The sequence below is a fragment of a genome, unplaced genomic scaffold, assembly GCF_019419815.1.
Source record: "Pyrus x bretschneideri cultivar Hongxiangsu unplaced genomic scaffold, Pyrus_bretschneideri_v1 Contig29, whole genome shotgun sequence".
Taxonomy (NCBI): domain Eukaryota; kingdom Viridiplantae; phylum Streptophyta; class Magnoliopsida; order Rosales; family Rosaceae; genus Pyrus; species Pyrus x bretschneideri.
This window is the reverse complement of record NW_025999601.1, coordinates 1,877,605-1,893,620: the sequence shown is the minus strand read 5'-3', so window position 1 is coordinate 1,893,620 and position 16,016 is coordinate 1,877,605. Positions and strand designations below refer to the sequence as shown.

Genomic DNA, 16,016 nt, shown 5'->3' with positions numbered 1-16,016 from the left:
CGAATGACGGTTTACAAAGAGGAAGTAAAAGTAGCCACATACCTTGAGTCGTCTCTTTGGTTTGGGGAGCAGTAGCCTCATTCGGTCAATCACCGCAGTCTCTGAAGATCTTGTTGATGACCTCTTCGACCAGAGCGCTAAAAAAGTTATGGGTATACTCTTCTTACCAATCACTGAGGGTTTCTGGAATAGTTGGTCGAAGGCAGAATTTTTGGCATCGTTCGTAAAACTCCTTCTTGGCATCCGTGCATTCTCTCTTTGAAGAACTAGATAGGCATCCTCGACTTAGGAGAAAGCGAGAGAAGAGAAGAGGTACCGGGCAGCCCTGGAGGTAGCTGAGCTGTCGAGCGGTGAAATGGGGGTGGTATACTTCCTAGCTTGCTCGACGAGCATCGCAATCGAGATGAAGGTCATAGGTATGCACGAACGATCCTTAGGATTAACGGAGATCAGTATCTTCGTCTGCATTCCATGTAGATGTGGGGAGGTTAATTGATGACGGATATTCTCTGGTCGAAGGGGGGCAACTGAAAACCGAGTACTTCAGTGGGCGAGAAATTAACGATCTTTGGTCGAAGGGGGGCAAAGTAGACCTGCAACCAGAGTTGGAAGACCGAGATGGGCCGTTCTGGTGTGGGTCAATTTTATGGAGGGTCATCTCGGCCAGACAGCGCAAGAGATTAGTAAGAATGGCCGGGCTAAGAGCCAGGGCTTCGACTATTGGACTTGGTACAACAAATAAATTTGTTGTACCAATAGAAAAGGAAGGCTTCGTGTTCTCCTTCCCGCATGTTTTCTTCTTCTCGACCGGTGAAGTGAAGATAAAGGTTGTTGTAGTTGAAGAAGTTTTTGTGTAGTTTTTGAACTTCTTCCTTTAAGGGTGCTTGACCTTTTTCGCTTAACGTTTCGAGGGCCTGTTTATCAAAGAGCGCCTTCAGGTTAAGATTCGACGGATACCCAGAGAGGGTGGCGTCGACTGGTATACCAAAGGGGGAAGTCCCTAAGATGGCGGTAACGTCGAGAATAGTTGGACCAACAGGGCCGAAAGGGAGGACTATGGTATTGGTGGCCGAGCACCAGAAGCTTGAGGCTGCTATAAGAAGTTTTTTGTCCATGACAATTTCCATGGATGAAAGACGAATGACATCGTAAATGCCAAGAGCCTTCTATTGTTTACTGAAGATCCTCTCCATTCGTGCAACCCAAGTTGCCCAGGTTGCAATGGTCGAAGGCTAAGAACCTTGGGGTTTTGCCGAATCCCACTTCGACCATTCAAACCCTTGCAGTAAGGGTGTTAGGCATTGATCCTTGAAAAGTCCAGTGATAGATGATGGTACTGTATCTTTGAAAAGTGGACCAAGGATCTGGTGAGTGGTACTCATATTACTTTCAAAGCGTATGGTCTTGATTGAGCATCGATCAATAATCTTCTCGCATTTGTTGCATTCCTTAGAGAGCTTGGAAACGAAGGAGGCCATTGGAGATAGTTTTGAAGGTTTTCTAAGTAGAGCTTGAGGGTTTCTGGTTTTCTTGAGTAAAAGAGGAATTTTAGAAGGATTTGAAGGCGTCAAGCATAAGGGAAAAAATTTCGATATTTATAGACTTGTGGGAAAGAAAACTGATCGTTCAAAATTCGAAATAAAGGGTAAAATTGACCGGAGAATTCCCTAATCATCACGAATATTCAGAAATTTCAGGTGAAAGGACCGAGGATCTCGTGGGTTGAGGATGCACGATTGTGTGTGGCAGCGGAGTGTGGGTTTATGTTCGGCCCAAAGTTTTTCAATACTATGGGCTGCCTGGTGGCCCTAGGTCATTCAGCAAGGATGGTCAAATCCTATCTCAATAAGGAGTAGTTCGGGTGAACGAATGGGTCGAAGAAGTCCTGATATGATAAGAGGTCTTAGTGCAATTTGGATTCTTGACCAGCAATGAATATGGCCTAAAAAAGGGGGTGAGTTCAAAGTCCTAATAGGAATAGGATTGGTCGAAGTGGAGTTGGAACAGAATAAGAAGTCCCAATCAAGGTATGATTTAGACTCGATCCTAATGAGGATTTGGTGCTATAAATACAAGACATCATGTAACAATCAAAACATCCAATTCAACACACAATTGCCTTGTGCAACGCCCTCAAACAACTTGAGATTTTTCATTTTCTTTTTCCGCCAACACATCTTCAGTTTGGATAAACAGCATTGTGAAGGCAACCGGCGAACATCTTCAGTTTGGATAAATAGCACTGTCGCCGTAGAATCAGCCGACAGCGGGGCACCTTCAGTTTAGATAAACAGCACTGCGTCGAGGCCGACTGGTTACCTATCCAAGTCTCGGTTGAGAAGGGTTTTCGAATCCTTATTAACAAATGTCATCTTATTAACCTTCTCGGCAAAGTAAGGTGTTACGAGTTATAACATTCGGCACATTGAAGGCCGAGTGATTTTATGATTGGATATTCACAAGTAAGTTTTTGAGTTCGGCATTCTGACGGCCGAACCATATTCACCATCAAGATATACATCACCTTTGAGTACTTGTGTTCATATAGTCTGGTGTCGATTCGACGTGTTTATACTCTCATAAATATAATCACTGTCACCGAATCCAACGCCGACAATTCGTGAACTTCGCAGAATTAGCAGCCTTGTCTTCAGGCTCGAGAATCCAAAGGCCAAGACTTGTTCCTTCCTTGGTTGCAGTCGCAAGATCAAGAAGTCAGCAACGCGCTCAACGCAACATCAACAAATTTTACTCCTCGGCCGAGACGGGCCAACGAGTTGGCATGCCTCGCATCAACCGAATGAATTAGTTAGCTTATTAGTTACTCGGCCTGCGCATCACATAGGCTTTGTAATTTTTAGGGTCAACAGTAGTAAGTGCATTTTGGAAACTATACTTGTTTTACAGCAAGGGGTTATTATGTTTTCGAAAAGGTTTTTACAAAGCTTTATTTTTAGGCCCACTCACCCTTCCAGGTTTTAGTAGCTGAGTTTTCGTATCGACGAAGATTCTTGGAAAATCTTGGTATTGGGGATTACCTTCTATGGTATAATTCTTATCATTCTTTACTGTACTTTACTTATGCTCTAACATCACGTGTGAAATGAGTTCATTCCCGCTCACGAGTACACTCTTATACTTAGGCACTTTTAGGTTTAAATTTATTCACATTTTCCACATCACTACACTTTATGGCTTCATCACCCTTCTGGTGTCAGCCAACACAGCTCGATTCGACGTCCATGTGGACATTCCAGGTCGGGGTGGGTCACAAAAAGGTTTTCATCACAAATAGTCCCCGAAGTTCGCCCACCCCTTGAAGATGGTCCCTAAAATTGAAAAACGATCATGTAATCCCTGAAAATAGGTGTTGGAAATCAATGTGGTCATTCCGTCATAACTTCATTAAAATTTCTGTTATGTGTTGATGTGACGCATAATTGAGTTCCATAAATCTAATTAAAAATATTTAAATAATTAAAAACAAGTTTTATTTTTATATAATTAAAAACTTAAAAAACAAAAAAAGAAGAAAAAAGAAAAAATGACTGTTCATCATCTTCTTCCTCTTGTACTCGAGCACTACGGCCCCCACCAAGGTTGAGGGGAGTTATTTAATTTTTAAGGTTTTGTTTTTTAAATTCTTTAAATTCCATTTTCTTAAATTTTTGAAATTTCCTCAGCTTGATTTATGTTTTTCCATCTAGGGTCTTTCTGGGTTCTTCAAGCCACTGGTTCATCTAAGAAAAGAAAGAAGATGAGAGGGTCCATTGGTGAGTTTATTGACATGTACGACCAGAACTCTCTGTGGAGGAGGTGGCGGTGGCTTGGTGCCTATGTGGCAAATCAGAGCAACCGGCGCGGTTGTGCCTTCTTCTTGTTTCCGAACACTGGGGCGATTCATAACCAGCCTCAGTTCTGGGCGATTCATAACCATGGGTCTGACTTTCAATTTCCAACCCAATCCCCTGTCCAATTTCATCTCATTTTTCCACTGAGGGTTCAAGTTGGTGATGTAGATGAATAGTTGCAAGCCTCTTCTTGTTCGATTTCGAGCGGCGCAACCACGGGTGGTGGTTGTTATATCCCACATCGCCCATGGGAGTGGATCATGTAAGCCTTATAAGTATATTCCCATCTCTACCTAGAACGAGGCTTTTCGGAAGCTCACTGGCTTCAGATTTTATAGGAACTCTGAAGTTAAGCGAGTTCGCGCAAGAGCAATCCCAGGATGGGTGACCCACTGGGAAGTTCTTGTGTGAGTTCCCAGAAACAAAACCTTGAGGGCGTGGTCAGGGCTCAAAGTGGATAATATTGTGCTACGGTGGAGTCGAGCCAGGGATATAGTGGGGGCCCGGGCCGGGATGTGACAATTTGGTATCAGAGCCGATCCTTGGACGGAAGTGTGCCGACGAGGACGTCAAGCCCCTAAGGGGGGTGGATTGTTACATCCCACATCGCCTAGGGGAATGGATCTTGTAAGCCTTATATGTATATTCCTACCTCTACCTAGCACGAGACCTTTTGGGAACTTACTGGCTTCAGATTCCATAGGAACTCCGAAGTTAAGTGAGTTCGCGCGAGAGCAATCCCATGATAGGTAACCCACTGGGAAGTTCTCGTGTGAGTTCCCAGAAACAAAACCGTGAGGGCATGGTCGGGGTTCAAAGCGGACAATATCGTGCTACGGTGGAGTCAACCCCGGAATGTGACAATGGTGGCAGGGGAAATATTTAATTTTTAAAGGGAAAATTAAAAAAGAACAACGACGGGATGGGGGCTGTAGTGGGAGGTGAAGAAGATATGAACAATCATAATCTTTTTCTTGGTTTTTTGAGTTTTTAATTATATATATATATATATAAGTTTTTATTTATTATTTAAATATTTTTAATTTGCTTGGCAATATTTAATTAGATTTTTGGGACCCAGTTATGTGCCACATCAGCACATAATAGAATTTTTAATAGAGTTGTGATGGAAGGATCAAGTTGATTTGCGACACTTAATTTCAATGACTACATTGATTGATTTCAATTTCAAAGACCATCTTGATTGAATGGATCAACTTCAAAGATCATTTGTGATAAATAAAAAAAATAAAAAAAAACCTATACAAAATTCATTCAAACAGATAGTCAACAAAAGACACAATACTAAAATGCCTTTTCAATTGTCTGCCAGGTATGATGTTTGTACGAGGCCAAGAACTTCAAGCGAATTAAAGGATACATCATTACTTCTTTATTCAAAGTCTTTAGATTTGAGCTATCTCGAGTCTATTTTATTTCTAATTTCCTGCTCTCTCATGGTCATGAATTTTCTGCAATGAATAAAACAAAAACACGTTTACAAAATAAATTCGGTGGTTCTTTAAGAGAGTGGTAAAAATGCAGAGAGTTTTCTTATTGTGTAGAGTGTTTGAGAGATTGAGGGTCTGAGGGATATGTGGATGTGAGGACCCTTCTTTATCTTAGGGTCTTGTATTTATAGGTCTCTCCATGTCTTGGTTGAGGTTTGATTTGATATTAATTTGGACTTGATTAATTGACGAAAGGGCCAAAACTTGATTTGGACATGATTCGTATCCAATTTGATTTCATCAAATAATGTTGATTTAATCAAATTATATTTGATTTGATCAAATAAATCAATCAACTTCATCCTTAATTCGGCTAATTGTTAGATTTAAATCAAGGTTAATTAAAGATAACTCCTTAATTATTTTCAGCCAAATGTCGACACGTGTCACTCTTGATATCTCATACTCATTCGATTTTGATGAGTCACATGCATTTGTGCAATTTGTGAGACCCACAATTCGTGTCACTTAAGTCCTAACATGTCAAAAATTTAGTTTGTTAGTGAGTATTTGTTTCACCAAAATTTACATGTCTACACAACCATTTAGCAATCACTTAACATTAACATATGGCTAAATGCAAGTGAATTGTAATTCAGTTGGTTAAAAACATTCGTCCTTACATTCGAAATCTCATGTTCAAATCTGACTCCCCATTAAAGTAATGTAAGTTATCTTACCATTTATAATAAAAATTATTATTTAAAAAAATTAAAATATGGCTAAATCGTGTACTAAAAAATTGGAGGAGGCACCGACCAATGAGAAGTCACTTGCAGCCACACAAAGCCAAAAACACAAATAAAATTTTTCTTTCAATTACATCATCCACCCTTCAAGTTTTTGGAGTGTTGCATTTTGAGCCATAAATTCAAAGGGGAAAAAAACCACACAGAGAATATTGAAAGTAATTGAAAACAAAATGCGGAATTGTGGAGAATTGGGGAATGTCAAATTGTCAAATTGTCAATTGGAAAAACAATCCAAATGGGTTAGAGTAATAAATTATATTAGAGTGGGGCGGCCATGGCCCATGGTTGTCAATTCATGGCGTCAACATTTCACCAAAAATATAAATTAAATATGTGGTTTATGTATGGTGACGTTGTCATGAGCTATGTATTTTTGTACGATGTTTGGATCCTAAATTTGTTTTATTTATGGTGTACGTAAACTTGGCTTAGAGCATCTCCACCCTTTTTAGGAGGGTGATGGCAAGTCAAGGGCAAGAAGTGCCCTTATTATGTAGTGTGAACATTAACTGTCATTGTGCGAGTTCATCCATTTGGGAAGATGAAGGGCAAGGGTAATGACGATTACTATTCTTAAATATAATTTTTATATTTATGCCTTATAAGTGTGTACTTAGTAAGTTTGTTCTTTAAAAATAAGACTCCCTATATAAATCCGATAATTTAATTTTAAATACAAGGCAAAACATGGCATTACAAACAAGCAATAATTAATGAAAAAATAAGGTGAAGAAGAAGATTGTTTAACTTTGTAAGTTTGTTAAGTGTTTAATTTTAGGGTTAATCTCTGTTTACTACCCTTAAGTTTCGTGGTTTTCAATATTTGGTACATGAAGTTTTTTTCATCCCAGAGTCATACCTCAAGTCTTAATTTTAGGACATTTTCATACATCCGTTAAGTTTTCCGTTAGAACTTCTGTTAACTGATGACGTGGCGTCCACGTAGACAATAACTGAGCACCACGTGTCAATATGGGCCCACTTTAATATTAAAAAATACAAAAAAAAAAAAAAATTATGGGCCTCAACCCTCGACCTCTTCCATCCCTTTTCTCCAAAGCTTGAGCTTAACCTCCACCACAACCACGAACACCACCACCACCAAGTTTCTGGGCCTAACCTCCTTCCCCATCTCAGTCCCTCTCCTCGTTGCTTGGCGTCTCCATTTTCTTCTATGTCTCTTATATTTATTGTCTTTCAACAAGCTTCAGAAAACCCTAGAGAGAGAGAGAGAGAGAGAGAGAGCAGGAATATGCGAGCCTTTCAGAGCAATCGGCTACACAACCAGCTCCGAATCCACGCTCCCGCCCTCTGCCTCCTCCTCCGCTCGCCTCCCGCCTCCATAGTCCCCAAGTCCCAACCTCACTCCTCTTCCTCTGACCCTCTTTGGTCCACAATCTACAAGATTGGATCCGAATCCCCGATTCAGCAACTCTCCCTCTAACCTCGGCTCTGGCGACATTGACTCCGTCTACTTGGCCAAATTGAAGTCCCCTGGTGGGGCGCAAGGGTGCGTATTTGCGATGAAGGTGATGGACAAGAAGGAATTAATTAGCTGGAGAACGGAAAGGCGGGAGAGGACATGGTGTGTAGAGGAGGAGGGAGGGATGGGGTTAGGGGTTGCGGGGGTCGCTGGTGACCGAAACGACGGTGTAGAAGACAGAAAGGAGGAGGTTGGGGGAGGTTGAAGACGGGTGGGACTTTAAGGCCCATAAACTTTTTTTTGTTATTAAATTTTTTTTTTGTATTTTTTTAATATTAAAGTGGGCCCATATTGACACGTGGCGCTCAATTATTGTCCACGTGGGTGCCACGTCATCAGTTAACAAAAGTTTTAACAGAAAACTTAACGGATGTCTAAAACTGTTCCAAAATCAAGACTTGAGGTATGACTTTGGGATGAAAAAAACTTCATGTACCAAATGTTGAAAACCATGAAAATTTAGGGTAATAAATAGAGATTAACCCTTAATTTTAAGTGTATCATTAATATAGGCCGTTGATTTATCAAATTTTGTTTAAATTAGGTGCACCAAATTATGCCACTTGGCACAATCTATAATATATATATATTTTTTTTTATCTCTGAAAATCCAACACTTCAGATGAAAGGACCGTTGGAAATCTAACGGCTGTGAGAGCATTCCAGGCCAATGCCTACTCCCAACGAGCTCAAGCCCAAGCAATTGTTGCAAGGGTAGTCTAACAAGCACAAGCCCTTGGTCCAATTGCCCTCCCATTTCTGGACCGGTGGAAAAAGTTTTTTGAAACTAAGAACAATTCAACTCAATTGCCTTATCAATCAGCCAATCGACAAAGATGCTCTTACATAAAATACTTAGTAAATATTCAAAAAATTTCTTCATCTAAACAACAACTTAATTTAATCTAGATGAAAATCGAAATTTGAACATAAGTGCAAGGGAGTTGTACATTGTTCTAGTCCATATGTAGATAATTTCGATATATAAAAGTAACAGTAGCTCTTTAATTCTAAAATACACACGGATTCCCTACTTCTCAATCAGAGCGAGGGGAAAATGGATTTTATTTCAAAATGACTTGTACATATTATTATAGTTAGCCACTTACTTTCATGATGATGTAGATTGTTGTGCTACTTTTCCGACATGTGGTGAAAGTCATAAGCATCCACAAGTTGCATCTAACCACACAACCATAGCATTCTCGTCCTTTAATTCTACTAAACCTAAGGAGAATTTACACAAAATTTTAGGATGCATATAATTCTAAGTTAAATTACTTTCATGTTCCAAATTGTTGTGGTACTTTTCGATTAGTGGTTAAAATTTAAAGAGAGTTTACTCAACAATTTTAAGATACATACAAATTCTAAAGTCAAATTACAATACGATATCAACTTAACTCCGAAACCATATTTTTGTCTGAATTTTCTAAAGTTCTAATAAGTCTATTTCTAATTCTAAACTCAACATGTTTTTTGTGTTTGGGTTATAAAATTAAAGGAAAACTAATTAAAAGTACTTAAAAATTTTGAGTTTTAACGATATGGACAAAATAAAGGGTAAAGTGAATAGTACCAAGATTGACTTTCTAGTGTAAAAATGTGGTTTTTGGTTAAAGTGAAAATACCAGAAGTTTTTCGTTAAAGTTCCCTAAAATTAACCTGAATCTTAGGAAAGAAAAACACCATCGGTTCCATAATTGAGATGACGAGTGGTGCATAACCACCATATATGTATACCATTTGATTTTAGGTAGGATCCAGATACGTTGTTCTGGCAAACCGTCATCAGCTAACATATGACAATACATTTAGGAATAAAATATCCATAAATAAATTAATTAAAAGTTTAGAGATAATGGTTCTTTTCCTTTTATTATTGAATTCACAATGGTAGGCTTCTTATTATATATGTGAATTTCCCCAACCTTTACAGGTTCTTTTTCTATTGTTTTTCACAATTGGGGGTTGCATATTTTCCATTTAATTGTGGATGCAATTCTTACCAAAGAAGTTTTCTTTTGGTAAAAAAATTTACATGCACGAAAGCAATAAAGAGAAAGGAGAAGAGAAATCTTTACATCGAATTTACAATAAAAAATAAAAGGGATATGAAGGGATGTGGATATGAAAGATTGCATATGGGAGAAACAATCCTCTCTTGGTAATCTTATACCTCGGTTTTAAGGAATAAGAAGATATGAGATACTTGAATTCCATTTATATTCATTCCTAAGTTAACACATGAACGAGAATCATACACATTTTTTTCAATTTATTGGTTGTTAATAAGCACATGAACAAAAAATGATACTCATTTCCTATAAATCCATCCATCGTAAGTAACCAAAGCAACCAAAAATAAAAAATGTGAGTGTTAGCATTAGACCGTTGGCTACCATTTTTTAGGCTGGATGACCGTTTTATATTTACCATTTTGTTTTCAAGCGCATTATTCTACCCACTACATTTGCCATTTTAAATTGAGTAACATTTGTAAATAAATAAATAAATAAAAAGAACCCTTGTAGGTCTAACAACCACTCTTTATTTGTCTCTAGGACCCTGGGTGATATATTATATCTCTGAAGTGATGAAAGGTGAGAAACTAAAGTAAAACCCTTTTATTTTTAGTAACCGTTGGGGGACAAGAAGGGGACCCATGCAAGCGAAATCAAGCTAGGGATTATGGGCGGCATAAAAATAACATAAATCATTTTCATCATCATGTATTATTTACTTAAACAATAACATAAACATACTTACTTTCGTAATTATTGTTTAGCATACAATCACTCTTATCTGCCCCATATATACCCCTCTACACTCACACCTCTCCATCCACACTCACAATCCCAAACGACATCTCTCTTCTCTCATTCCTCAAAAGCCAAAAGCCACATAATTAGTCACAGAAGCCATGGCAAAAGATGTAGAGGGAGCTGAGCACGGTGAGTTTGCCGCCAAAGACTACCATGACCCTCCTCCAACCCCCTTGTTTGATGCTGAGGAGCTCACCAAGTGGTCTTTCTACAGAGCTCTCATTGCTGAGTTCATTGCCACCCTCCTCTTCCTTTACATCACAGTTTTGACCGTCATTGGCTACAAATCCCAGAGCGAGGCTGACCAATGCGGCGGCGTTGGCATTCTTGGTATCGCTTGGGCCTTCGGTGGGATGATTTTCGTCCTTGTTTACTGCACCGCCGGTATCTCAGGTATGTCTTCTTTTTTTTCTCGGTCCTTAGCATAAATAGATAAAAGTGCTTTTGAAACTTTAGAAGCACTTATGGAAGTGTTTGACAAAAACAGAACTTTTTTTTATGAAATCTCAGAAGCACTTGAAAGAAATTCCTGTAAACATATGATAAGTGCTTTTGGAGGAAGTTCGAGTGACTCTAGGGTTTCAGAAGTACTTGAACTTTTAATAAATTTCAGTGTTTACATTAAAAGTGCTACTAACAAAAACTGTTACGGACTAAAAGCGCTTTATACAAAAGTACTTATAACAGAATCTAAGTCTTGTTCTATGACAATTGCAGGAGGACACATTAACCCAGCTGTGACCTTTGGGCTGTTCTTGGCTCGCAAGGTTTCACTGATCAGGGCAGTGATGTACATCATAGCACAGTGTTTGGGTGCTATCTGCGGTGTAGGGTTGGTGAAGGCCTTCCAGAAGTCATACTACGTGAAGTATGGTGGTGGAGCCAACGAGTTGTCTGCTGGCTACAACAAGGGCACTGGTTTGGGTGCTGAGATTATCGGTACCTTTGTTCTTGTCTACACCGTCTTCTCCGCCACTGACCCAAAGAGAAATGCCAGAGACTCTCACGTCCCTGTAAGCACATCTCTCACTCAATTGTCAGCTATGAGATTTGAACTCGTGGCTCAAATAAATTTCAGACCGAGTGTCACTACACCAAATCATCACTCAATTTTTGGTTCATTTTAGGCAATTTTATTAACTCTACAAATTATTTATCGTCTTAAATTAAGGTCTTGGCCCCACTTCCCATTGGATTTGCTGTGTTCATTGTTCACTTGGCCACTATTCCCATCACTGGAACTGGCATCAACCCTGCTAGGAGTTTAGGAGCTGCTGTCATCTATAACAAGGACAAAGCTTGGGATGACCAAGTATGATCCCTCTCAGTTTTCCCAAAAATTGACTTAATTATTTTATTTTCTCTTATTAATTGGTTTTGTTTTATATCTCAGTGGATCTTCTGGCTTGGACCTTTCATTGGAGCTGCCATTGCTGCCTTCTACCACCAATACATTCTGAGAGCAGGAGCCATCAAGGCTCTGGGATCTTTCAGAAGCAATGCTTAATTAATTAAGCCTTTTAATTTCATCCATGGTTTTCAAATGGAGATGGTGTTTCTAAAGGAATAACAAAATAGAGGAGTGCAAGTCTCTCATGGTCTCAAAAGGAGAAATTTGAAGGGCTGTGGAACTGTAGATAATCACGGCTTTGGGCAAAGAGTGCTATTTTGTATCCCTCTCTTCTTTGTTATCTTTGCTTTGCATGTTTGTGCTATTTTCATTTCTTCTGTGTATTCTTATCTTTTATTTTATTTACTACTTTCTCTTGTCACCTTTTCAAGTGGTTGTGTATTTATATTGATGCCAGAGAAAGCTAATGAAATACGAGCTGTACCTTGTAATGCTTATCCTGGTTTTAGTTTAATGAATATTCCTCAGCACAATTATCAGATTAGGTAGAGTTAATTAATCAGGTTTGAAAATGGGGTCATTTGATTAAGAGATAACGAAAGATACACTTTAACTTAACTTTAGTTAAATGGTGGGGTTTATAAATAAAATTTTGGCTAAATTACACTCTTAATTTGTCTCCATGGTATGAGCACTCCACGTTTCCATTGGTGTAATTTGGTAGAAATGTGATATCATATCCCATGATGAAGCGACGACCTAGCTTTTGTTAGTACATTTCTCTTCTTAACGTTGAAAGAAGTATTGAGTTCGAATCTGATCAATAGATAACTCATGAAATTATATATATTTATTCATCACTTAATCATATAAGAAACTAATTAAATTAAATCCATCGAAAAATGCTAATGAATCATTTGGATGCAGTTTTTTCACCTTGTTTTCTTATCTATCAATCTACGACCTCTCTTTCGAATTGGGATTGTGGGTGTAATTTAAATTTTAATTGCAATAATATAATATCAAAACCAGAGATGAGTTGAGTTCTATACGTTCTTATCGTTTCAAATATTTAAAAGCTGCTGATGAGATTGTTTATATCATATATTTAACTGGTGTTGATAAACATGCCAAAAAATAATAAAGATGCTTTATGTAGCTAGGGTTTTTGTGGTAGTGGTGGTCCTTGGCAGTGAGATCGATGGTGCATTTGATTTCCATTATCTTTGGCATGCAGTAGTTAGGGCCATAGCCTATAGGGACAACACATGTATAATGCATGCCAGGTCATTAGAGCTGAGTTTGTCTATCTTTTTAAAAGGTGGATGATGTTACATGAAATAATTATTTAGAGTTTTTTTTGTAGTGATTATTCTATCTTATCTTCGTCGATATTCTATGGCTTTCTGGTCGTTTTCTGGGGAGGAATAAGTAGGTAATGCTTTAAGCTGCTTGATGATGCAGATATTGCTTTAATTTAAAGACTTTTGGTGTTGGAGTTACGTATGTAATGAGAGAGATGTTTTGCTGCCACTCATGTCACTCTTATTCGTTAGGTTAATTAGAAAATTAATAATTTTTGGGTAATTTAATGATAGTTCATGTCCAAATGTTTATAAGTGAGAGAACAAATATATGAATTTGGATGCAAGAATTAATACTCTTTAATTTACTCATGAATAGAAGTTCGTTATGATACTTACTAATTTTTCGATAAAAATAACCTTCATTTTTTTTAATTGATTGAATGACATAGGCTCATAGCATATGCTGAGGATAATGAATACAAGTATTGTACAATGTCAACTCTTACATACACTATAGACTATTATCTATTTTCGTAAGCAGTGACAAAGCAGCAAATAAATATCATTTAGGTTATACGGTTTGTGATTTTCTTCTTTAAATTATACTTTTTTCTACTTATTTGTTTAAGGTGTTTGGCGAAATAATGTTCTTACTTCATCTTCCGCATGCTTTGCGGTATTCTATGAATAAATTAGACACATCACATGTTTAGTAAATTTAGTCTAAAAAATTGATCTACTTAGCTGTTGGTTTTAAAAACTACCAAGCCTACGTGGCACGTAGGTCGAGTAACTAATGAGCTAACTACATCATTCGGTTATGTGCGGGGTGTGCCAACTTGATGGTCGGGCTCGGCCGGGGAGTAAAATATGCTGATGTCGCGTTAAGCGCGCTACTGACTTCTTGATCTTGAAACTGCGGCCAAGGAAGAAACACGTCTCAGCCTTCGGGTTCTAAAGCTTGAAGACAAGGCCTCTACTTCTGCAAAGTTCACAAATCGTCGGCCCCGGGTTCAGTCACAGTGATTATATTCGTGAGAGTATAAGCACGCCGAATTGGCACCAGACTATATAGACACAAATACTCAAAATAAATGTATGTCTTGATGGTAAATGTGGTTCGGCCGTCGGAATGTCGAGCTTTAAAGTGTACTTGTGAATATTCAATCATAAAATAACTTGGCGTTCAACGTGCCGAGCCTAGTAACCTGCAACGCCTCACTTTGTTAAGAAGGCTGATGAGATAACCTCTACCAACAAGGACTTGAAAATCCTTGTCGACTGAGATTTGAATAAATAACCAGTCAGTCTCAAAGCAATGATGTTTATCCAAACTGAAGGTGCTCCTCAGTCGGCTGATTCTACGGCTCCAGTGCTGTTTATCCAAACTGAAGATGTCGTTGGTTGCCTTCACAGTGCTGTTTATCCAAACTAAAGATGTGTAGGCGGGAAGAAAGAGGAGAATGATAAAATCTCAAAGGTTGTTGAGAAGCTTTGCGCAGGGCAATTTGCATGTTGAATTAGAGAAGGCTTGAATGATGTACTCCCTTCTTTATTTATAGTAGCAAACCCCTCATGGCCGAGCTGGAATCATACTCGAATTAGAACTCCTCAACCTAATCTGATTAGGCCTCGGCCAATCCTAACTTCAATAGGACTCTGAACCAAGTTCTTTAACAAACCAGATTCATCTCCTAATTCTCAGCATCCTCATCCTTAGCCTTAAGACTCCTTGTTGCACTAGGTTTCGACTACCTTACCCTTATCTAAATCAATCCCGCTCGCAATAGGATTTAGCCGACCTTGACTAGATGGCCCATGATGATTGGACGACCCATAACAGGATTCTAAATGGTTATTGGGCTGAGAGCGCCTCTAAACTCGGCCCAAACTATCATTATGGGCCCAAACATTAGCATTAAAATTTAAGGAAAACTAATGAAAAAGACTTCAAAACTTTGAATTTTAACCAAAAGCTATCCTATAATTTTATTTAATGATAAGGACAAGATAATGAAAAAAAAAAAAAAAACCTAAGTAAAGTGCGTGCAATACTTCATCATCGCCTCATTATTCTTCATCTCCTTCTCCTCCATCAACTACTCTCCCTGACAACAATGCCTTTCCTCTTTCTCTCTAACAATTTTATATTTTCCAATATTTTCTTTGTATCGGTATTAGACTACTACTTGTGCATGAATTTAGTCAAATTCGTCCCTTGTAGATTATATATATACATAAAAGTAGGATTAGGAATTTTATATTGTTTTTACACATATGTTATTATATAACTACATATATAATTAATCTTCATCTATCGTTAAATTTCATAAACAATGTAGTACTATTAAGTTTCATAAATAGTGTAGAAAGTTTCACAAACAGTACAAAGTTTCATAAACAATAATGTACTAAGTTTCATAAATAGTTTGTATGAGGACACGCAAGTCCGCGTGTTAGTTTTTTTTTTTTAATTTTTTTTAATATTAAAATGATGTCTTTTTCATTAAAATTTAAGTTATCTTGTCATTTTTATTAAAATTTAAGAATTTTTCATTAAAATCTAAATCTTTTTTATTAAATAAATTTATAACATAATTTTTTATTAAAACAAACTTAACCCAAACCCTTTTCATGAAAACTCCCTTAAATTTACTCTAATAAAAAAAATTGTGTAGAAAAGTTTGGTGTTTATACATGAAACATAACTTTGATGGGCATTCACTATTTTGAAAGCTTCTTTCGGCCAGAGTTCATGTTTCACATACCGAGCCGAGCTCAATGGATTTGAAGTCAAGTTCCGTCATCATCATTCGCATGGAATGGGTTTAAATGTTGCTGTGTCGTCTAAAAGATTGTCAAAATCCCACATTGTCTCGTGAAAGTCATTTTGATCTAACTTGCTCTCTAAGTTCTTTTTTTTTTCTTTTTTTTTT

The 16,016-nt window shown here is 37.9% G+C and overlaps 1 protein-coding gene across 1 annotated transcript; it reads left to right on the top strand.

The window, feature by feature from the left end:
* Positions 1-10,430: 10,430 nt before the first annotated feature.
* Positions 10,431-12,270, top strand: LOC103927853 (probable aquaporin PIP2-2). The gene is made up of 4 exons (XM_009336816.3): positions 10,431-10,815; positions 11,140-11,435; positions 11,594-11,734; positions 11,816-12,270. The coding sequence occupies exons 1-4, from the start codon at positions 10,521-10,523 to the stop codon at positions 11,927-11,929; spliced, it is 846 nt and encodes a 281-aa protein (XP_009335091.2). The 5' UTR covers positions 10,431-10,520; the 3' UTR covers positions 11,930-12,270.
* Positions 12,271-16,016: the final 3,746 nt, after the last annotated feature.

Bases quoted from the DNA above. Each gene is read 5' to 3' on its own strand.
- LOC103927853 (XM_009336816.3), top strand. From the start codon at position 10,521: ATGGCAAAAGATGTAGAGGGAGCTGAGCACGGTGAGTTTGCCGCCAAA. The intron at 10,816-11,139 runs GTATGTCTTCTT...TGACAATTGCAG, and splicing joins CTGCACCGCCGGTATCTCAG to GAGGACACATTAACCCAGCT. The intron at 11,735-11,815 runs GTATGATCCCTC...TTTATATCTCAG, and splicing joins ACAAAGCTTGGGATGACCAA to TGGATCTTCTGGCTTGGACC.